This window comes from Mobula birostris, chromosome 18, assembly GCF_030028105.1.
Source record: "Mobula birostris isolate sMobBir1 chromosome 18, sMobBir1.hap1, whole genome shotgun sequence".
In the NCBI taxonomy this organism is placed as follows: Eukaryota; Metazoa; Chordata; class Chondrichthyes; order Myliobatiformes; family Myliobatidae; genus Mobula; species Mobula birostris.
The window spans coordinates 19,099,565-19,124,523 of record NC_092387.1 but is presented as its reverse complement, the minus strand read 5'-3'; the positions used below and the strand labels follow the sequence as shown (position 1 = coordinate 19,124,523).

Genomic DNA, 24,959 nt, shown 5'->3' with positions numbered 1-24,959 from the left:
TAGTGTAGACAATACAATTTCCTTCAAGGTACAAATATATCTAGAAAGTTCCAATTATACTTGGATGAAAGCATATCAGGAGAAAATGATGGAAATGCAGGAATAATTAACCCTTTCACTGGCACACACCAACATTTATACATTGTTTCTTGTCCCCATACACAACGATAGGCAATAATTGAATAATGTTTTTTGCTGATTAAGTCAAACACGATCTAGTAGATTACTGCAAGTGACTCAGTTTTTTTGAACTCTCATTTAATATTAGTAAAATGGATAGTTTCAAGTGCCAACACATCAACTGAGCTCTATCAACTGCAAAATGAGCATCCAGCTGAATTGACCATTTTATCATGCAGACTCTGATTTTGTGAGAGGTGTTCTGAGTGGAGAAGATCGAGGAGTGTTCTACATAGCCAATGAAAAGTCAAGACATAGTAGGGGCAACACCTGGAAAGTGGGAGGAGTTTAAGAGAGACATTGTTAAGGGCAAGGGTGGTGGTGTGTTAGTATTGAATCTATGTTCTAGGGGAAAAAACAAGTACCCTAGGCCTTCCCGATGGGGCAAGGAAGTGTATATGGCCTGGATGTCCATGGTGAAGACAGCAGAGAAAGAGATGGGGACTGTTTACAGAGTAGATTTGGAACCTTTGGAGATACTCTTTCTTACTCAGCAGCTTAAGGCAGTCCTTTTAGACTCCTTAAACTGCTGCAGTTAATTCTGCCAGAATATTTTTTGATAAAAAATTAAGACGTCAGGAAGCCTGAGATAAGTTTTCAATGTTAAGGTGACAGAACCTTTAGTTACTCTAATCTCTATACTCAATTCAGATTTCCTGGATTGACATCCACAACTTCCAGTCTGGGCATGCACTAGTTCAAACACTAGTTGAAAAATACAATTCAATCAGAAAAGCACAATATGAGACAGTGAAAGGGTTAAAAGGAGTATGGGATACTGCTGTTCCATCCACAAGAATTACAACTGCCGTGCATGTAGTCAGCCAGATACATTGAGGGTGAATGCGCCACACTTTCAAGATCAACCACAAAAATTTGCATCATGAATGATAACATGTAAAATTTTCAAATTTCTTATGAACAATTGAACCTGCCCGAGGACAAAAAAAATTCTGCTCAATGATGACTCTTGTGTCTATTCGGAGTTCTGTTCAATAGTCTATATGGATATTAATACTGTAACTACTAAGAGGTAATGAACTGTGCAAGGTGGAGCATTCACCAAACACAAGGGCACGCAATGCTTCAGGGGGCACATACTTGGTATCTTCTGAAGGTTCCACCTCTGGCTGAGTTGCAATTGGTGCACTGGAATGTGCCACTGTTGGATCATCGATGTTAAGCTCGCCATTGGTTGAGCTAACCACCTGTCAAGATGGATTGGTATAAATACATATCGTTACAGATCACAGCGTTCACAGTGGAAGAGTAACAGTACTATTTTATACTGTTATGTCCTAATTTTTCTTCCCCACCATTCTTCCTTCTCTTTTATTACCCACTACCCTGCACCACTACTTACATCTCATTCTATCAATTTCAAGATGATACTCAAGTGGAGTCCTAAATCTAGATATCGTTGCTAGACTCCCGTCGAAAGGCAATTGCCAATTTTTAAGCATAGAAACAGTAGAAAATTAACACTTTCCTGAAGGTAACATGCTGATAGACTAAATAGAATAGATTGCCAGTAATTGTAATGTGGAAATGCTTCTGAGAAGAGAACTTGCATGAGTGGATTTTTGCCACTGTGGAAATGTTGTTCCTCCCCACTGTTCCCCCAGTAGAAGAAAGGGACCTTGACCCATCATACCCCCACCTTTCAAAGCAAGAGAAATTCAAGTTATATACAATTCCAATACTAACATAAAATTCAAAACGCTCTAATCTAGTTGCTTTAAAAATTAATTCATAATATTATATCCTTTTTGGGGCACAAAATTCATTTTGGTAAGGAATTTGTTTTCACTGCTGTTATCCATAATAACGGGTAAGCAATGTCAATATTGGATCCACAGCTGAAATTTGGGAATCTACTGTTTTCCCTTTTAAGAGGGGAAAGAAAAAGCTAACTTCCAACAAGTCATTAATTAATTTCTGCACTTTACTAGTGAAACACAAGGAAGGTCATTGTTACGTGCATGTGTGGTATACCATAACATACACATTATGTCCATTGCATATGATCAGCTTGGCTCATCAACCTGATGCAGGTTGGAAACTAAGCTCACACTTGCGTGGGAACATTGCTCAGCTGCAGATACCACCTGCCTCCTGTCAGAGCAATGTAAATGATATGGCACATTTTCAAACTAGCACTGGCCCTGCTGATCTTAATCTTAACCAACATTTAGAGGAACAGATTTCTGTCATCACGGGTGCTTTACTTTGTGAAATGTTGCCACTGCTTTTCCTTATTACAATCCTATATTTCCTTATTACTATATTTTGAAAATACTTAATGGCTATAAAGCCCTTTAGCATGATCCAAGCATGCACATGTCAGAGTATAAATGTAGGTTCTTTAACATGAATATTCCAAAAAGAACTCCATTTAGGGTTTCTTCTTACATTAAGATCAAGATGAATTAAAAAAAAACTCTTAAAGCAAATGAAGATAGTCTCAAGAGGATATCTACTGTCAGAACAAAATAAAATGCCTAACACGGTGGAGAATTCTAAGTATTAAATTTAGGTAGATCCCCAGACCCATTTTACAGTAACCACCCTTACGCAGGTTATTATCTTGTTTTTGGGTAATGAGAACTGTCCAGGGACATCTTTATAAAAACGGTTAAATGTTGTTCCTTTAACTATGATCTTGTTAATTGTTTATCAGCCCCTCATCCTCCCAAAAGGTATGGGAGTTGGCTTATTGTGTGGTATTCATAAGATCCTACCAAAATTATGTTCTGAAAATCTAACAGCAGGGTGCCGGTAAAGTGCAGGCACGATGGGAACCTAAGTGCTTGAACATTTAAGCAGACCAGTGATTCAAAATTACTCTGCTAGCTCTCTGTGGAGAATTTCTCTTACTTTCAGCACGTCTTGGAAGAGTGAATTTCCATAACCTGAATTTCCACCTTAATTCTAACAACCTGGCAGAACTCAAGTCTTTTTTATTTAAAGAATGTATAATTTTAGATCTCACTTGATTTTTGAAAAAAGAAGCAAGGCAGAGCAGTGATTTTGATGCATCAGCATTAAACAATAGACCAATATGTAATTGATTTGTGCCACATTAAGCAGTTAAGCATTAGGGTTGTTAGCAAATTGCACATTTCAGGATAAACTTACCTTCAAGCAGTTAGGTAATTTCTTCCTTGCACTTTATACCTTTCCTTTTAAAGGACTGATCCCTCTTTACCAGATCCTCCTCCTCCTCTCACTACTTCATATATTCTCTCACGGTGTCTACAGTTGCTTCACTTGCAGAAGTCGGCTGTCACTTCAGATTCTGAAGATCATGGGTTCAAGTTCCAGCTTGAAGAACCAAGTCTTGGCTGGCACTGGTCAGAGGTTCTGTCTTTTTGGTGAGATGCTAAACTGAAGCCCCGTCTCCCTCCTCAAGTTAATATAAAGAGATACCCTGGCTCAATTACAAAACTGACCATCAAGTTATCCTGGTGTCCTGGAAACTCCTCATCCTTCAACTAGCATCAGTAAAGCAGACTATTTGAGTTATGATCTTGCACTTCATTGTTTACCCACACTGTACTTTCTCTGTAACTGTTACACTTTATTCTGTTTAAATTCTTTTGACCTTGTTCTACAATACACTGTGTAATGATTTGATCTGTATGAACAGCATGCAAGACCTCACAATCTACCTCGTCATGGCCTTGCACCTTACTGTTTGCCTACATGACACTTTCTCTGTAACTAACAACTTATTCTACATTCTCTTATTGTTTTCCCCTGTAATGCACTGATGGGATGAAATGATCTGTATGGACAGCATTCAAAACAAACTTTTTCACTCTACCTTGACACGTGACCATAATAAACCAACTTTTCAATGTAGAGCACCTCAAAAAGGATGCATTGCTCTGTTCGCGCAGTAGACAGAGAGAACAAGACTACTTTTGTGTACAGATTGGAATTACGACCTTTGGAAGGTCTGCCCCTCACGCTCCTCACCACAAACATGCAGCATAAGCTTAGGACAATCCTATATTATTGCACTGGGAGCACAAAACACCAAATATTAGATTTACCCTGAACGGCAAATCTCCACGCGAGAATATTTTATACCTGGACAGAGCCCCCGTGTCTGTCAGACGCCAGCTGTGAGGTCAGGTAGGAAGGATTTTGCTGCCGATTAGGCTGAATTTCCCATGCTCCTCTGCGATCAGCGGCTCCTGTCTACTCATTGGTTATAACAGAGGGGGAGGATGACAAATGGGGGTCCATGCAGCACAGCAGGCCCAAGCAAAGCAATGAAACAAAAAAGTTAGTCATTAGTGATTAGTAAAACTGGTTAGCAAAGCATGACTGGTGTACTCCTTAGGTATGCCATAACACAGGATCGCCATTATATCTTCGAAAGGAAACCAAAAGGAATCTGCTTTCAACAAAATATTAAGTGAATACAGGGATGACATTCTTCTAGATAGTCAATCCCCAAAAATAGAAAGGGAAGCTGAAAGGATGGTGGTGGCGCCGGTGAAGCCCATGGGGAATTGACCCCGTTCCCAAATCCAAGGCTGACAAAATGTCATACTATTTCCATCAAAAAGTGTACAGGTAGCATCAGTAATGCTGGAAAAGCATCAGACCTGCCAGCAGAACAGATATTCCACGAGTCTAGTTGGCAAAGCGGATGACAAAAAGACTGCCTGGCTGATGCCAAAGGAGGTGTACAATGAAACAAAAATCAGAGAGAAGGCGTATGGCAGATGCTTCAAACTTAGAGCCAATTGCAGTGCATTCCAGATACCTGTGATCACCAACATACCTAATAATACACCATAGCAACTTAATCTGTTTGTACATATACTTGTGAATTTTTGCACTGATTGAACAGCCACTGCTGTTCCATTCTAGATCATTGACAAAGCCGAGGTTTGCTTTTGTGGATTTCACCTGCACTAGAATGGTGAAGAGATCAGCCACTCCAATTCCCTGGAGAAGCACTCCACTCACATTGTCAAGAAATCGCTTGAAATGGGTGAATCAGTGTGCATGATCCAAATGCACATAGTAGGGGGAACAACTGCTGCCAGCTACATATTGAAACCATGCCTGATCTCCTTGGGATAGCACCACCCTGATGCCAAAGGCCTGAAATTAGACTAACTCACTCAACCCATTTTCCTGCCCCTTGTCATCACTCGCTAAGGAAAGCTGGGAGCAGCCTTAGATCCAAGGATTTTGCGGGAAAAATCGAAAGGCAAAGGAGGGTATGGTCCCAGGAAGGGATTGCAGTAGTTCATTTTTTAATTACTTACATGGGGATTTCTTAATCAAAACAGCCCTCCTCCCTTTCATAAAGAGTCTTGACGTTAGGAATATAGAAGACATCGTCAAAACAGCTACTTCATGTAATCAGTATACAAAGTAAATCCAAGTACTCATTAGACAGGCAGTAGCCAAAAAAGTAATGATCCTCTGAATAAAAGATTAAAATGCAAAGGTGAAAAACACGTGCCAGTCTGGTACTGACCTGGTTTCGAAGTGGCTGCTGCAGTGTAGCTTTCTCCCGGTGTGCGTGGCTTTCTCTGCTCATTCCATGCTCTGTGTGACTGGATCCGACCGGTGTGGGCTGTGGATCGAACACAGACACAACCGTGATTTCTTCCACTCATGTGCATAGCGCATAAAAACCTCCTTTGAGTAGATGCGATCACTAATTTACATGCTGAAAATGACTAGGCTCTTAATTACCTCACTCACCCTCACTGTGACTGGGTCATTTCTGAAGGACAGACCAAAAGCTAGCAGAGGAAATCTTAAGAGCTTCCATTTGTGTTCCAGAGGCAGACGTGACATTAATTGTGAACAAAATTTCTTCAAAATATTTTTCTCCTCTTTGCATCTTCTCCAGATGCTCCATTTGTTAGTTGCTGCATGCCATCATTCTCTTTCTCACTTGCTCTCATTTTTCATATTTGAATCTACGCCAGCTCTCAGAGAAATCCTACTTCCTTAGTTCCCTCCAGCCCACTCTCTCTCACACCTGCCAACTTCTCCCAGCTCTCCCATCTGGGGCAATTTACAGCATGGTTTATCAATGCAGGAGTAAGCCCAGCGATACTACCAGCTGCTCCACTACATAATTTCCTCTCTCCTCCCTTCCCATCTTGTGTTCTCTTCACCATTCCTGCTTTTTTCACAAATGGATTTACAGTAAAACTTAATTGTCTTAAAGGGAAAAATCAAAGATTATAATCATAGACCTGAACATTCACCAGTATCCGTACGCACACAGCTTCCAGCTCTATCTTAGGAAGCCAACTAAAATCTATTTTATATGATAGAGCTCAATTAATTCAAATACATCTGGGGATTATACTCCATTTACTTTATTTCAGAGAATTTTGATCATTTTTGTCAAACTATTTTAAGAAATTCTTAATCCAAAAGGAGACTGGAACTCATTTTTCTGAACAAACCATAAAATCTACGCATTTGAAAGCCACAGAGGTGAGAATTTTTGGCCGTATTGATATTAAGGAAAAATACATCCATAAACCCTGTAACATACTGAGAAACAAAGTAGGTGGCAGTACAGGTATCTTTCTACAATCTCCAGTGCTTCATCATAGAAGACAGACCTGCCATTTAAAACTGGTGGTGACATGACAGAAGTTCAATGAAAGCTTTGAAATTTATGAGATGAAGTCTTATTCTGTATGTGGCATCACCCTGCACCATTTTACAACCAGAACTGTAAATGAAGATGATAAATCCGAGATCGAAACATCACAGAATTTCCTACTGGAGGCTGCTTTCAAAGGCCAACTTTTAAGCATCATGCTTCCGTTCTTATGAACTGCAATAATCAATTCAACTTTTATTTTTGCTGGGGTGTAGACTAGAAATCTTAATCAAAAATTGGAAATACTGGAAATGCTCAGATCAGACAGAATCATCTTGTTCCAAAGCGATGACTGATTTCCACCAACTCCACCCCACTCACACTACCTACTAACGTTGGCTGACTTGCTCAGTACTTCTATTACTGCTATTTGATTACTAATTTAATCGATTTGGCACATTACTGCCTGTTCATGAGCTGCACTGTTCTGCATTCTATTCTGTTTTTATTTCAGAGGTTTTACTGCCTGTTTCAGGCATCCAAAACAGGACCCAAGTGCAACCCAGGAATAATACGCTCACAGCTCTGCAACATAAGGGGATGGATCTTCTGTTGACAAGTTTGCCGTCCGCCATGTTTGGACAACACTGCTTCGTTCAGTGTTGCCCAGAGTAGTCTGCCATGGGAGACTGGCTGCACTCAGAGCAGCTTTGACAACTGTCAAAGCCCTGCCGCTTGTTAAAGTGGCAATGAAATTGATAGCCTGAGCGGAGGCCACTTTAAAAATTACAATTACTTTTAAGGAAATTATAATCAAAATTCAAAATAAATTTATTATCAAAGTACATATATGTCACTATATACTATGAGACTTATTTTCTTGTGGGCATTCACGGTAAATAGAAAGAAACAATAGAATCAATAAAAAACGCACAAATAAACAATATGGAAAAAATCAAACTGAAAATACAAAAACAAAATATAAAAATGATAATAAATAAGAAATAAATATTGAGAACACGAGTTGTAGAGTCCTTAGAAGAGAGTCCGCAGATTGTGGAATTAGTTCAATATTGGGGTGATTAAGTTATCCCTTCTGGTTCAAGAGCCTGATGGTTGAGGTGTAATAACTGAACCTGGTGGTGTGGGACTTGAGGCTCCTGCATCTTCTGCCTGATTGCAGCAGTGCGAAGAGAGCATGGCCTGGATGGTGGGGGTTCTTGATAATGAATGCTGCTTTCTTGCAACAGCGCTCTTTGCAAATGTGCTCAATAATGTGCTCCTTTACCTGTAATGGACTGGGCCATGTCCACTAGTTTTTGTAGGTTTTTCCATTCAAAGGAATTGGTGTTCCATACCAGACCATGATGCAACTAGTCAGTATACTCTTCACCACACATCTATAGAAGTCTGACAAAGTTCTAGATAACACACTGCTGATTGAATCTTGGCAAACTTCTAACAAAGTTGAGGCACTGCCATGCCTTCTTTGTAATGGCACTTGCATGCTGGACTCAGGACAGATAGTCTGGAATGATAACACCGAGGACGCTCTCCACCTCTGATCTCCTGATGAGGACTGACTTATGGACCTCCGGTTTCCTCCACCTGGAGTCAATAATCAGCCCCCGGTCTTGCTGATGTTGAGTAAGAGGCTGTTGTGGCACCACTCAGCCAGATTCTCAATCTCCCTCCTTCCTACATATAGATTCATCACAACCTTTGATTCGGCCCATAACAGAGATGTCATTGTAAACTTAAATAAAATAGTAAGGAAGCACTCATGAATACTTAAGGACAGCTTCTGCCCCACTGTTATCAGACCCATGAATGGACTACTCATGTGGTAAAAGATGAACTCGAGTTCCCAGACTACCTCGTCATGAGCCTTATACTTGTCTACCTGTGTGATGGACATATATTTTCCAGAACCTGAGAGGCTTATTGTTGACCCCAGCTTTCCAGCACAGTGGCTTGACCTTTCCAAAGGTTCAGAGTTCTTTTTTGACAAACAAACTTCTCACCAATATTCCTGCTCAGCTTTGCATTGTAAGCAATGAGGTTATGCTAACTGGCCTACATCAAACCAGACAACTCTGGCTAAGCTCATTGCACCATTCTGACCAAGTTCAAGGATGCATTCAGACCAGACTGATCTTGTCACTTGTCACAGGTATAGTTGATCGATCAATAGTTGGTATACTTGTGTTCTCAGAGAGCAAACCATCAAAGCATTAATTTTGGGTGTCTGAGATCTTTGTCCCCAGAAGCTTTTAGACCAGGGATTCCTAACCTGGGGTCCATGGACTCTTTGGTTAATGGTAAGGGTCCACGGCATAAAAAAAGATTAGGCATAAAAGATTGGGAACCCTTTTTTTTAGACCATCTATGTGAATTACTTTGTCCCAGTAAAGTTATCTGACAAACAACACATGCAGATAATGTCAACTCGTAGGAAAACAGTATAAATCTTTCCCTCTCTTGATGGTGAAGGAGAGTTTGCTGCCAATTCTCAATTCAGGGAGTTCAAAATAAAAAGCAATGCTTCAGACTGACGGTAACAGCGGAAATTGTGACGATTGTCTCCCGTTACTGTGGAAGGAGCCATACGTGTCTCCCTTGTTAGTGAGAGAGAGCCTGAGGGAATATTGAATTGTTGGAATGAATAGTTAGTTTCTGATGTACTGTCGATCATGGTCTCTCCCTGGGGGTTTTGCTGCTGTTTGCGTGGTGGGTATGCTGATGCTTTATGCGAGTATAAGTGGGGGAGGGGAGGGTTGATGCTGCTGCTTGTCCATGGGAGGGGGCAGGGGGCTTTGGGGTGCCTATGTTTTTTCTGTCAATTATTCTTTGGGGGTTTCTTCTGTTTCGAGGATATCTGCAGGGAGTGAGAATTTCAGGCTGTATATTGTATACATTCTCTGATATTAAATGGAACTATTGAATTAAATGTTAAAAACTATTGAAGATAGTTAGGAATGACAAAGTGAATAACAGAAAGATAATAGGGTGACAGAAAGAAGAAATAGAATTTATTCCTCAACCTTCGGTTTCTATGATGGATGACACGTTCATCTGTACCACTTGGTATGTTCTTTTAGTTTGTAAGAATTGTACCTGTGTTTGAAAATCCTTTGTAGTTTATAAATCTTTTGCAATTCAGAAATCCTTTGTAAATCAGAAACACTCTAGTTTTAAATGCGTGGTAAGAACTACTTATCTAAAATTAAATGTGCACCATTAAAAATAAAATAGACTGTTTAGACTACTTAGTTAGCTGGAAGTATCTCCTCCTTGGTAGGGAGAGGGGTAAGCAATGGGTATTGGCAACTAGCCCTTGCCGCAGAGTCTAGACAGAGAAGTAAGCTAGTGTTTGAAGTTAAAATTCAAGTTTAATTGTCATTCAACATACATGGATACACGAAACAGTGTTCCTCCAGGGCCAAGGTGCCAAACAGTATCAGCAGGATACAGCACATATAATTATGATAGTAGAAAACACACAGTCAAGAAAAGAATTATAGCTCAAGTCCCTGAGTGGCATGGCTTGTAGACTGATGGTATGTCAGATGTTGTCCTTGTCTAGCTTGCCTTCCACCAAGCGAACACTGAAGGGAGCACTGACAGGAGGGGCCAACCCAAACCCAGTACGGATCCCAGCGCACCAACAGAAGCCTCTGCTCCTCCCACACTCCTTTCCTGTGCGACTGCAATGGGCATTATTGCGGCATGAGGGCCTGGTCCATACAGCAACTGAGGCAAAGCAGATCCCTTGCCACTGCTCTTACCAATGAACCAGATTTGCAGCATTCTACATTATCAATGCCCACCAGGGTCTTGCAATCACAATAAAAACATCCAAAATCATCATCTTCACCGTTTGATAGACCTTGCACTGACTCCACATAACGGTACATGATATCCAAGCAACTACACGGTACACAAGCCCAACTCCGTTGCTAACAAGCAACTCACTGATCAGGCAGACCAGCAGTACTTGATGTTCTTAATATCCAGCAGGGTCTTGCGATTGTAAAAAAACGACATAAAGGACCAACAATTACACCTTTGGTTGAACCTGCAGTGGTCCAGAGAGGAAGTTGATGCAGTATAACCTCCTAAGTGAAAGTACCCATCGATACTTCTATTGGACCACAATCCTGACTGAGAGTTACAAAACCTGGGCCTCTGTACCCCCCTCTGCACCCCCCTCTGCAATTGGATCCTCAGCTTCCTAACTGGAAGACCACAGTCTGTGCGGGTTGGTGATAACATATCCTCCTCGCTGATGATCAGCACTGGCACACCTCAGGGGTGTGTGCTTAGGCCACTGCTCTACTCTCTGTATATACATGACTGTGCGGCTAGGCATAGCTCAAATGCCATCTATAAATTTAGCGATGATACAACCATTGTTGGTAGAATGAATCTCAGGTGGTGTCGAGAGGGCGTACAGGAGTGAGATATGCCAACTAGTGGAGTGATGTCACAGCAACAACCTTGCAATCAATGCCAGTAAGACGAAAGAGCTGATTGTGAACTTCAGGAAGGGTAAGACGAAGGAACACACACCAATTCTTATAGAGGGATCAGAAGTGGAGAGAGTGAGCAGCTTCAAGTTCCTGGGTGCCAAGATCTCTGAGGATCTAACCTGGTCCCAACACTTCGATGGAGTTATAAAGAAGGCACGACAGCGACTATACTTCATTAGGAGTTTTAAGAGATTTGGTATGTCAAAAAGTACACTCAAAAACTTCTATAGATGTACTGTGGAGAGCATTCTGACAGGCTGCATCACTGCCTGGAAAGGGGAGGCTACTGCAAAGGACTGAAAGAAGCTGCAGAATTTAGTCGGCTCCTTCTTGGGTACTAGCCGACAAAGTACCCAAGATATCTTCAAGGAGAAGTGTCTCAGAAAGGCAGCGTCCATTATTAAGGACCTCCAGCGCCCTTTTCTCAATGTTACCAACAGGTAGGAGGTACAGAAGTCTGAAGGCACACACACTCAGCGATTCAGGAACAGCTTTTTCCCCTCTGCCATTCGATTTCTAAATGGACATTGAACCCTCGAACACTACCTCACTTTTTAAAATATATATTAGTTTTGGTTTTTGCACAATTTTTAACCTATTCAATATACGTATACTGTAATTGATTGATTTATTATTATATAATTTTTTTTCTTCTATATTGCATTGAACTGCTGCTAAGTTAACAAATTTCACGACACATGCCGGTGATAATAAACCTGATTCTGATCGGCTTAAAACCTCCGTTTGAATTTATGGCTTTGCAGACAGTGGATCTAATTACCATCACACCTGCAGTGCACTGTCTCTGTAACTATGGCATTATATTCTTCATTGTTTTCTTTTTACAACTTCAATATTATTATGTTTGAAACGATCTGCCTAGATTGCATGCAATCAAAAGCTTTTCACTGTATCTTGGTACAGGATGTGACAACAATAAACCAAGACTATAAAAAAATCAATACCAATAAAAAGATTACAAAGTTAAGTCAAATATAAAGGTCCATACGCCAGGTGGCCGAGTTCTGGAGATGGATCTGACAGCTCACGAGCAGGGAAGTCTGTACAAGTTCCTGCTGCCTTGTTGAACTCCACAGAGAGCTCACCAGCACCACCTAGAGTGGAAGATGCTGCTGCCAGCTTAGGCCTGTGCCAGCACAGGACAAAAAGGTTTCCCTGGAGAAACATAGGCAAGTCCTGGCAGAAGGATGGTGGCCCGGGAGGAGAGCCCCAAATTAAATGTATGTGTTTTAGAAAAAGGCAGGATCACAAAAAAATTGTATGCTTGGAACCATAAATAGGTGGTTAGCAATAATTCCAAGAAAAAAGCTACTTTAGCTTGTGATTGCAATCATTTGATCTTGTTGGAACAAATGCCCCATTTCCATTCTGCAAGTTCTACATGATCCAACATTAACATTGCACTCAAATGAATTGCTACAAACTGTAATATTCCTCCACCATCCCTCTTCATTGGAAGAGCTCTAACTTGCACTAAATGCCTCTCAGTTAAGTTAGGAACCTGCTGTATTAATTACGGAGACTTAAACCATATCTCCCACCATCTCACAGCAAGTGAACGAGCATTCATCCTCCATCTCATGCATGCAAATATATTTGTTGATCCAATCGAGGCTGCAGAGTATGAAATAATCAAATGCTTCAAAGCACTGCCACTTGAACAACTCTGCATTTCCAAAATGAACTAGAGCTTAAAAATCTCAGCATCTGCAAAATAACTACCTTCTCTTCATTCCTTCTGAATCAGTAAGTATGTTGAATATTCTGATTTGCTTCTTTTTGATGTTAGCAATAGATTAATATCAAAGGCACCAACTGTGCCAATTATAAACATCCGGTCCCAGTCAGATTTCAATTATTAAAAACACGTGCTGCCTTCAATCCAGCCTTAATTTGCAGTCTTAAGCTGCTAATTCTAAACCTATTCAAAGTTTAATTAAATTATGTACAAGTTGTTTATGTTGTTGAGTTTGGGTTTGATACAAACTTTACTGAAAAGTTCTAGCACCTAATACTAATGCTGTAGAATGGCTGGAGGCTTAATAGCAAATGTTATATTCAGGAGTGCCCCAAATAAAGTAACTTTATAGAGGTTTTTTTTTAGCCTACCTTAAAGTATGCATGTGTGGCAGGTGTGTGCACATAAGCACATCCTTCGATAGAAGTATAAGGAACAGTAAACCATCTAACACAGTATTAGCCTGCTCAGTCTGCACTCTCCCCATTCAGTACCCAATACTTTGCAATTTTTGCATGTTAAAATGGCACTTGCTTATTCTAGCATGTCATCCAGCCATTTTATAAAGCCTGACTGTACATCTGACACTAAGGATTATGAACAGCAGAGTGGATACGTTACTGGGTTAGTAATTCCAAGCTCAAAAACCAAACACTGCAGCTGGGGAATTTAAACTTAGTCACCTAAATTAATCTGGACTTAAGCAAGCATTAGTAATGGTGATATTCACCAAAACATCCTTTAGGGAGGAAAATCTGCCGTACAAATCTGCTAATGCATAGCTCCAGAACACAAATGTTATTGACTCTTGTGTGCCCTCAAATGACGCACCATCAAAAAAAATTAATTAACTAAAGCTTTCACAGACACTCAAAATCCCTGCAATTTTCTTTGACTTAAATTGTCCAGGTCTCATCAATTTCTTTTCCTTTCAGCTCCACAACTTTTGTCATTCATTCTACACAGTCATACAGCTGGAGCAGACAATCAGACATCATACATACATAGACATAACTATGTTGAAAGGATTCCGACTCCAAATGAAAACCGATTGATGTCCTTTCACTTTTCTCCTCAACAAGTCAAACCCCACATGACCTACCCCACTGCCTTCCTTCCCATCATCGACTTCCACGTGGGGATAAACCCAACTTGCACCTGAAACTATCCTTCCACCATCAGTACCAGCCCTGACTGAGCCAATACTCACTGCTATTGCCAGGTGATCATTCCAATGCTCTCCTAGTTTGGTTATCAACTTCTGCTATTCAAAAGAAAGCTTGCCTAAACATCTCCTACTCTCTCATGCCATCCCATGCCTACTATGTTCCTACCTTCAGAAGTGCCCATGTAAATCAGAAAAATTTCTGTGAAATTGTCATTGATCTAATGTCCCAATTTCATGCAGCTTCTTGCCCTAACGTTGACTTCCCTGCCTGGCGTTTCAATACAATTCTGTTCTCTGGAATCTTCAGCTTTCCAATCCCTATTCCCCTTCTTAATATTTTGTTTCCATCAAAATAAATTACCTTTTTGCATAATTTTTAATCTACTTAAATAGTTTTGGTTGGGTATCTTATTATTTCACAAATTTGATACCACATTTTAACTTAGTTTCATTTTATGAACATAATTCCATTGTTTTTCAAGATAACAAACTTTAGTCAATAGAATAATTGTAGTGATCGTTTCTGTATATAAAGGTTTAGACTATTTCCAGCTCAGCAGACTGCCTGTGTCTGCATCAGATGAAATAGAGCCACCCAGCATAATCCTGTCTTCTACCACTAGTTCTGCAGCCTTGAAGGTCACAGTATTTCCAATACACATTCAAATGTTCTTTATATAAAGTCAAGTCATACAAGCAAGGGAACAAGCCCTTCCAATTCCACCACCAGACACATATTCCTCTCCACTCTCCTTTCAGCATTTGTAGGGATCATTCTCTTCACAACCCTCTTGTCTGCTCTTCCACCCCTTCTGTCACTCCCCGGTGTTTGGCACTTTTGCGTGCTACTGTAGGCAATGCAACATTTGCCCTTTGACCGCTTTCTTTCTCACCATCCAGTGACCCAAACAATCTCTCAAGGTGAAGCTGTGATAAACTTGAACTTTGTAAAATTCTGCATTTACTGTTTGCAATGTGGCCTCGTCTACAATGAAGAAACTGTATACAGATCGGGTGAACACATTTTTGGAGCACCTATGCTCGGTGTGCAATGGTGATCCTATGGTTTTGCCTGCCTGTCACTTTCATTCACCATTTAACTCCTACTCTGACTTCTCTTGTCTGTGGCCTTTTCCGCTGTAACCATTGCAAACTCGAGGAACAATACCTCAGCTTCCAGCTGGGCAGACTACAGCCTTCCAGACTCAATACTGAACTATCCAACTTTAGATAACATGTTCTTTCTTCCTATTCATTTGAGAACCATTTTTGCCAGCCATTTTATCCTCTTTCCTCTTTATATATAGTTGATCCGCTGGACACATCACACTGTACCAGAAGTATATCAACAACACAGCTGTTACAAGTTATCTGATCCCACCTGGCACATGATATTGGCAGAGATTTGTTTCATCTGCACTTCACTGCTATGTAGAAAAATGTGGTTCCCCTCCTCTCTCAGGTTTGAGGAGTGGTTCCTCATTCAGCCGCGTTCTCATCTCGCAGCTACCATCGGACAAAGGGTATTGAAGCCTGAAGTCCCACACCCACCAGGTTCAAGAGCAACTATTTCCCTACCACTATTCAATTCTTGAACCAACCCAGCACAACTCTAACCACTACAGTTTAGTGATACCATGACAATTTTGATCATATTCCACTAAACCAGACTTCAATATTTTTTGTTCTGATTGTTCTTTCTTGTAAACATTATGTATATTTTATGTTTACAGTATGCCTTCCTTGTGAACAACTGCTTATATGATGGTCTGTGATCATGTTGCTGCTACAAGTTCATTATTGCTCTTGTGCACATATGTACTTGTGCATAAGACAATACCCTCAACTTCAGTTTTGTTTCTCTTTCCACAGCTGCTACCTGTCCTACTTTATTTTTCCAGTATTTTCCTTTTCTTTTGTTTTTCTATCACCTTGATTCAGACAAAGTGGAGGAGAGGGGCACGGAACAAAATAAGACACCAGTATCAACTGGAGATCAGAAGTGATTAATTGACAAATGGGATAGAAACGTGAGACGGAAAGGAGGTGGCATAGTGACACCATTGAAAACTAACTTGCAACTTGCCTTTTTTAATAAAAGGGATGCAGACCCAATACACTGTTTTCTCTTTTCACAGATGCTGTCTGACCTGCTGAGTGCTTCTAGCATTTTATTTTTATTTCAGATTTCCAGCATCTGCAGTTTAAAAAGATTGTATCTGTCATAATTTAACTTATTTAATTACTGAACTGGATTTCAACTATTTATAATACTGTATTATAATTTTGTGAAGTTAATCTAGTTTTGGGTATCTGCAGATACCTTTCTTGTTCTGAAATGTAATTTAGAGTTAGGCCTTTTTACTGCAGTCACAAGCCAATTACTTTCACACTTTCCTTCAGCTATTCAGAGATGGGACAGTGGAGTTCACTATGTGTTCTACCCATATTTACTGTCCCATTGGCATCACCGAGAAACTGATCATCTCAGAACTATCTATGAAAAGGCTGGCACACATTAATCTGACATTAATCTTTCCTGACTCTAATACTAATTTCACAAGTAAAGCATTTCTGAAGAGTCATCATCATGACAGCGAATTTTCATTTCAATGCAAAAATTGTTACTTTGCCAAAATACTATTTTAAAAATTGTACACTTTGTTCCTGAGGGCTTAATGAATCCATATCTCCACGATATTTTATCAGAAATAGTGATTAATGCTCTATTTACAAGACCATGATATGGGTTGCGATACTTACTATTTGCCTGCCAACCCAGTCGTATGCGTAATCAAATGCATAGCCCTTGCTTTCAAAAAGGTCCGTGAATAGTGTACGTAAATACTGGTAGTCTGGTTTCTCAAAGAAGTCTAATCTCCTCACGTAGCGGAGGTACGTTGCCATCTCCTCTGCAAAGAAAACAGACATGGTACTTAAACAGCAGTCCCATGGAGAGGGTGTGGCAAGTCTTCATGTCGATGACCATTCATGACAACTAGAATTTCAAATTTAATGCTTGATAAGCACAAGGATGGAAGGAAGCATATGGTGCAAAATAAAAGGCTCATGTTTAGCTCGAGATCAGAAGTGATTCACTGATGAAAGACAAAAAAAAAAAAGATGGTGATTTGGGACACAGTCAAAACAATGAAAGGGCCGAAAGGAGGTGTACAAGTTCATTCCTGTTATTGCCAGCAGTCCAAAAGTGCAACAGGGTCTATCTGAAGCTGTTGAATGTCAAATTAAACCAAGAAGCCTTCAAAGTATCTATTTAACACTTAGACAAAATGCTGTTCTGAGTTTACAAACAAATATCTCCAATTCCTCCAATTTTTAACCATGGCACCGCAGGGTTGGTAGTTTGGCAGAGGTGGGGAAAGTAAAGAGGTTTGAATGACAAGACGTGCTGAAATTAGTGTGGGAGAAATCTACTGTTGTGAACAGAATAACCCTCATTCATTAGGCACTGTCTCAAGACAACACCTGGATGGCCAAATAGCTTCCTCATTACATACACTCAACTATGTAATGACCTAAAGGACCTGATAGGAACAGTGTTCTTTTCCTTAAGAAATGGGCTGAAATCCAACTGGCAGAAATACTGCATGGTACCGGACCCAAGAGCACAGCTCTGTCTACAGTTACTGAATAGATTTACTGTATACAGCTACTGAATAGAGCCATATAGGAATTCTTGCAAGGCAACTTAACAAATGAATTATCAGTTTGCCAAGCTTCAAATTAGAGGTGCTATTAATAATGCAAATCAACAATGCTTATCTGAAATATTGTTCTCCACTGTATCTACACAACCCAGTACTTGCAAATCACACAAAAGGGAATTTTGCAAATCTACCAGCAGGTTATCAAAAATGTTCCTTCCTGCAGACAGATCTTTATAACCTTGAGCATCAGGTTTACAATTGTCTTCTAAAAGGACTAACATAACCAGCCACTCTAAATAGGACATAGCGATGTGGCCAATGGTGGTGGTAGAACAGTGTACCACTCTCTTTAGACACGAATCTGAGCTGAGATTTTAATGGCCTTGAAGCAGACGATGTGCAGTGAGTTTAAACTTCAAACCAGAAAGGGTGCCAACTCTTTTAAAAAAAAGTACTTCAACATCAGTACTTCAATGGTCCCAGTCATGTTCCTTTTCACCTAGCTTCTGACCTGTTCTGGTGCTGATCTCAGCAGATTCAGGGGACAGAATTCAGTCAAGCTGAGATACGGTCTGGATACACTTCTTCAGTGACACCATAGCTTCACACCAGCTATTTACAAATAGCACAAAGCTGGGGCCAAACATGAGCTGTAAGAATAATGCAAGGAGCCTCCAATATGACTTAGGAAAGTAGGGAGAGTGGGTAAATGTTTGTCAGATGAACGTTAGTTAAATGTAAGGCTATCATTTTAACTCTAAAACAGAATGATGATGTAAAGACTGAGAAAAGATGAGATGAGGACTGGATGCCCCAGTTCCTGTCGCTGAAAGCAAGCATGTATTCAGATGAGGCAAGCAGTCAGGAAGTATTGGTATGTTGGTCTACACCAAAGAAGTATTTGAGTACAGGAACAAGGATATTTTTGCTGAGACATACAAGTACCTAGTGGGGCTCCATCTGATGTTGTGTGTGTGAGGATGTGTTTGCAGTGTAGATAATACAAAGGTTTGCCAGACTGATTCCTGAGATGGCAGGACTAATATGCGAGGTCGGTAAGGGCAATATTCACTATGTGTTAATGAGTGAGAGTGGTTATCATAGAAACCTAAGAACTACTCACAGGTCTAGACATATTGGGTACAGAGAAGACATTTCAGATGGCTGGGGTCTAGAACCAGGGGTCACAACCTCGTGGTATACGGTACATCACTTATAACCAAAATTAGGAGAAATTTCTTCACTCAGAGGGAGGTGAACTGTGGAATTTTTGACTAAGTCAATAATTATATTCAAGAAGGAAAAAAATAAATTTCTTAATGCTAAAAACAATCAAGGGCAGTGGGGAAAAGGTGGGAACTGGATGATCAGCCAGGTGTGTTGAATAGAAGGGACAAATAGCCCACTCCTGCCCTGTTTTCTGTGTTTCTGTGTATAGTTTTATGAAAAGTGGTACAGACCAGTACTCACCATCGTGAGGAGTGTCATATAACATGGGTGATAGTGGTCTTCCATCTGTCTTTAATCTGAGAAGCAAAGACCCCCTTCACGCTGTTGTTCTTATTCTTTTCTCTATCCATGACCATGATTGTTCTTGGCAAATTTCTTTCAACAGAAGCGGCTTGGCATTTCCTTCTTCTGACCCATGTCCTTACAAGAAGGGTGACCTCAGCCATTATAAATACTCTTCAGAGACTGTCTGCCTGGTGTCAGTGGTCGCATAACCAGGACTTGTGATATGCACCAGCTGCTCAAATGACCATCTACCACCTGCTCTCACGGCTTCATATGACCCTGATCGGGGTTGGTGGGGGGGGCACATTGCCCGAGGATGACCTGCAAGTGATACGCATTGCCCGAGGATGACCTGCAGGCTGGTAGAGGGAAGGAGTGCCTTACACCTCCATTGGGTAGAGATGTATCTCCACCCTGCCACCCAACGTCCAACGTTAAAGTACTTTGTCAGTCATAATAGCAATTAGAGAAGTGCAGTATTGAGGACTGAACAGGAAATGTTTTATTAAAGAGGGGAGAAAGATAAAAGAAACGCATCAAATTATACTGAGCTTTTTATAAGTGCCATCATTTGAAGAAACTGAAAACACAGCAACGTGATAAACCATGACTGTGCAGCTACACGTCTACAAGTTAAACAGGTACTTACTGAGTCACAAGTAAAACATACCTGGAAAGTTCTCACAGAGAACTTCAATGGGAGTGTTTCGCTTTGTGTCGCCAATTTTCTGATAGCGTTCTTTCAACGTATCTGCCTGCAACCAGAGAGAGTCAATTTATGCTCATATGACTGATGATCATATAAAACTGGAAAACTAAATTGGGCATAATCAAATAAAATGTTAATCCAGTCATGTTCTGGAAACTCCATTGGGCAAAGATTGCATATACAGATTAAGTAGAGATCAGGACAATTATTGTGCAGCATAGCATCAGTAATACATCTTGGTATTTGCTTTAGATATTACCTGTAAGCCATTACACATATATTTTTGCAGACATACTGAAAAGAAATGTAAGCATTTGGAGGCTATCGAGTTAAGAGTATCAAGTGCTCTTACATCTCTCCAAGGCAGAACTATAATAAAATATTCATGAACATTGCTTGGGGAAACAAATTTTAAACCTTCATGCATTCAAGATCTAAAAGCCAGCAGAACAATCTAACCAATGGATACCTTGAGGGAATGGAAGCAACAGAGTGAAATCATTGACAGTGTCTATGGTATCACTGGTTCAAACTTTTAAAAATAAATTATAGTACACATCAAGTGATATTAGTTAATCAGCCAAACCAGCCTTGCACCTTATTTTTCTCCAAGTTATAAGGGCCTCAGATACGTTTTTTGTTACTTACTCGTCTTTACCATCCTCTTTTAGCTGGTGCCAGATTAATTTAAATTCTCCTGCTGCCTACTGTCAAGAGACCTTACTCTTTCTTTACTCCATCCCTTCTCCTCGCTATTTCAGGTTTCTGTTATCTGTTATGTTTCTCAAGTCTCACGAGAGGTTATTGATAGGAAATGTTAACTCTAACCCTCTCTCCAAAGATGCTACCTGACTTATGTACCCCAGCATTCTGTTTTATTTCATACTTCTAGCATCTACAGGAGTTTACTTTTAGATTAAAGCATTCCTTGCTGTTAGAGTCAGTCAGAGCAATGCAATACAGATACAGGCTCTTCAGACCAACTAGTTCATGCCAACCCAACTAGTTCCAATTTCCTGCCTTCCGCTCATATCCCTCAAAGCTCCTCCTCTTCATGTCCCTATCCAAGTGCTTAAATGAGGCTAACGTACCTGCCTCAACCACTTCAGCTGGCAGTTCAGTCACATACCTACCACATTCTGTGAAAACACTGCCTGTCAGGTCCCCTTAATACTCTCATGTTAAATCTATGTTCCCTAGTTATGGACTCCCCTACCCTGGGGAAAAGACTCTTACTGTCCACTTCCATAAATTTAAACATTGCGATAAGGTTATGCATTATTATCCTACATTCCAAGGAATAAAGACCAAGCCTGGCCAACTCCCTCTAAAACTCAGGCCCTCTAGCCCTGACAACATCCTCATAAATCTTTTCAACACTTTCCAGTTTAACTGTACCTTTCCTATAACAGGGTGATCAAAACTGTACACAGTACTTCAACTGCGGCCTAACCAATGATTTATATAAGAGCAACATAATGTCCCAGGCATGACTACCTCTGAAGCTTCGTTCAACAAATTATGCACTTGTATTCCCAAGTCCCTCTGTTCTTTTGCACTCTCTCGTGTCCACCATTCATAATACAAGTCCTCTGCTGGTTAGACTTCTCAAAATGCATCACCTCAACACTTACCTGCATTGAAATCGATTTGCCACTCCTCAGTCCACTTCCCTAACTGATCAAAGTTCCTCTGTAATCTATGATAAAGTTCTTCACTCTCAACAAAACCTCCTAATTTTGTGTCATTGGCAGTCTTACTGATTGAGCATCATGCATTCACATCCATATCATTTATATAAGTAATGAATAACAAGGGTCCCAACACTGACCCCTGTGGCACATCACTAGTCACTGGCCTTCAAGCAGAGCTCAAGTATTACCTTTGCTTCCTAGCTCCAGACCAGTTTTGAATCTACCAGATGTGAGGGTAATGTCAGATGGGCTGCAGAACCGTTATCTTTCTTGTAGTTTAACTTTCATAAGTTTGCTTGTAATCACCCATATACATGTAACTTTTCAGTGAGTTATCCAGTGGTTAACGGTTCCCTCTATATTTTTCTGGAGACTTCTTGGTTTCAATGGCAGGTGGTACATTACTTGAATCTGGCTATCTGATTGGTTAATGTTATCAATGGAATTTTTGTTATCAGTCTGGTACGAGAAGACCGCACTACTTCCAGTCTTTCTCTTTCCTTCATCTTCTTTCTTTCTAGTCTTTGCTCTTGAATCACTTAAAAATGATCATAAGTAACTTTTATGCCTCATTCTTAACTTCAGAAGAACCTTTGGATCACAAAAGCATCAGGATCCAATGGTAATAACACATCCACTGGCTCAAGTATACATAGCAATCTAGACAGGTGAGTGAGTGGGGAAAAAACAAGGCACATGCAGGAATAACATAGATAAATGTGAAGTTATCCACTTGGGCATAAAAAACTGAAAGGCTAAGTGTTGAAAAAGTGACCTAGGTGTCCTTAGACATCAATGAAAGCAAATGCAGAAAGGAGTTAAAGAAAGTAGATGGTATGTAGGCCTTCAAAATTGAGGGATTTTGAGTACAAGAAGCCTTGGTGAGATCATATCTCGATTAGTGTGTACAGTTTTGATGGGCTTACCTCATGAAGATTACTTATTCACAGAGGGAATGCAACAAGGTCATCAGACTGATTCCAAGGGCTATTGTACGAGATTGGAAGACCAAGCCTGTATATACCAGAGGTTAGAAGAATGAAAGGGGATCTTATGAAATCTACAAAATCGTGTCAGAGCCAGAAAGTCTGGATGTTTCCTCAGTCTAGTTGTCTTGTAGCAGTAGCAGCAGTAGTGCGATCTCTCGAGTCGAGAATGAAGGGCTGTCTATTGGTGGGTGCTGAGGTGACTGTAGAGGCTGATCCAGGATCCACATATTCTCTCTCAGTGGGGGCAAGAGTAAGTGGTGGCTGTGGTCAGTGGTTAGGTCTTTCAGCTGTTCAGTGTCTCCTTTCACAGCTGCCTCTTGTTTGCTGCAGCACAGCAGAGATTGCTCTCCTGTGGCACAGCTCCCCCTTGCACAGATTTCCTCCAGATGTCTCTACTGAGTGCAAATGCCTTGAACGAATTGTCGCCATCTTAGGATATGGGGGTAACAAACCTAGGACCGACATGAAGAGAAATTTCTTCAGATGGTAGGTAAACCTGTGGACTTTTTGTCAGTGGTGCGGAGGCTCAGTCACTGAAAATACTGTAGTTAAAGTATAAAAGTTTCTAGACGCAAAGATCATTAAAGGATATGGCAAAAGAACAAATATGATATGGAGACTGGATCAGCCATGATCATTCTCAATGGCAGGGCAGATGTGAAGTGCAAATTCCTCCCATTTCCTATGGTTATTTCTAATTTGCTCCAGAAAATTAATGTTTCCATCCTTCATTATCCATTTACTGCAAAAGCCGTTACTGATCGTTGCCATACTGCTGTCAGTGGAAGCACTTTAGAAAAGGTACACTAGTGAGAGAGGTCATTCAGTTCACTGTATCTGTGCCAGATCGCTGTGCTCCCAACATTTCGAGAGAAAATAGAACACAATATGCTTCACTGGCTCTAAAGCACTTTGGGATCGTGGATTGTGAATGGTGCATCATATTAATTATTATCCTAACAGGTCACACCCTATCTCTAGTACACCAGCACCCTGACAAACAAGCCTGTCTAAAGTTATGTGTAGCAGTACAAGAACCAACATGAACCCCACAGTCTACAATTCTCCCCAAATAGAGTATGAAAATTGTATGAAATCTTACTTCCTACCTTTTACAGTAAAATGAAGGAATACTCAATAAGGATAAATATTACAGGTAGTGATTTTTTTAACCAGCCTTTCACAACACAGTGGTGCAGCTTGTGGAGCTGCTGCCTCATACAGACATCCCACCCTGCAAAAACTCACTTCAGGGAGGTAGCACCCCCCCCACCCCCAGGTCGACCTCCAAGGGCGTATGTGATACTTTGTTTAGTGATTTTGTCTCATCTGTAAACCAAGTTGGGTATATGCAGAAAATGTGACATTAAAATATGTACCTATATTATATTATCATGTTTATTCTATTACAACTTTAAGCAAGTCTACAGGGAGTTTCGCCTCATCACGTACGACATCAATAGTGTAGCTCCTTAGCAGCTAGCCAGCTAGTTTAAATAACGTTAGCTATGCTAATGAACAAATGACACCTGTTAAACTCACCTCAACATGTCTTTTACATTTTAACCCACCATGGGCAATAGAAAAGTCACTGTTGCAAACAATGCAGCCAGCAACACTGTCATTATGTTTGAGGTCGACTGTAAAGCCTGCCCACAGAGAAAACTGATTGGCCTCTCTTCGTGCTAAGTAGACCTATCAGGATGTTCCCCTCTTCTGCCCTTCCACCCTCCCCTTCTCCAAAAATTTGATTTCCGGGATATTGTATATAATTTCCAGGCGTCAGGGAGCTGCTATCAGTATGCGAGAGACTCCCGGAACTTCCGGGAGAGGTGGGATGTCTGCTCATAGCTCCAGTAACCCATGTTCAATCCTGACCTCGATTCTCTCTGTTACTGGTTGGGAACTCCTCAGGTACTCCAGCTTGTTCCCACTTCCCAAAGACATGAGGATTGGTAAGTAAATTGATCACTGTAAATTTCTCCTCTCATGTAGATGAGAAGAGGAATCTGGAGGACATAAGTGTGATTGCGGAGAGAGTAAAATGGAACTGGTGTAAATGTGTGCTTGATGGTTGTTGCACACTCAGCAGATGGAAACCTGCAGACTTGTTACCACGCTGCTTAACTCTGAGATTATTTTGA

General features: G+C 40.6%; 1 protein-coding gene across 3 annotated transcripts in view; it reads right to left on the bottom strand.

Annotated features, from left to right (window-relative positions):
* LOC140211990 (casein kinase I) overlaps positions 1-24,959 on the bottom strand; it is a 191,440-nt gene that overhangs the window by 15,334 nt on the left and 151,147 nt on the right. For 2 of the 3 annotated variants that reach the window (XM_072282315.1, XM_072282317.1), the window contains 5 exons: positions 20,094-20,178; positions 17,004-17,152; positions 5,687-5,785; positions 4,276-4,386; positions 1,282-1,388 (listed from right to left, as the gene is read on the bottom strand). In XM_072282315.1, coding sequence (XP_072138416.1) covers positions 1,282-1,388; positions 4,276-4,386; positions 5,687-5,785; positions 17,004-17,152; positions 20,094-20,178 — 551 coding nt within the window. The remainder of the gene's footprint in view (positions 1-1,281; positions 1,389-4,275; positions 4,387-5,686; positions 5,786-17,003; positions 17,153-20,093; positions 20,179-24,959) is intronic. The other variant, XM_072282316.1, reaches the window with a different exon arrangement.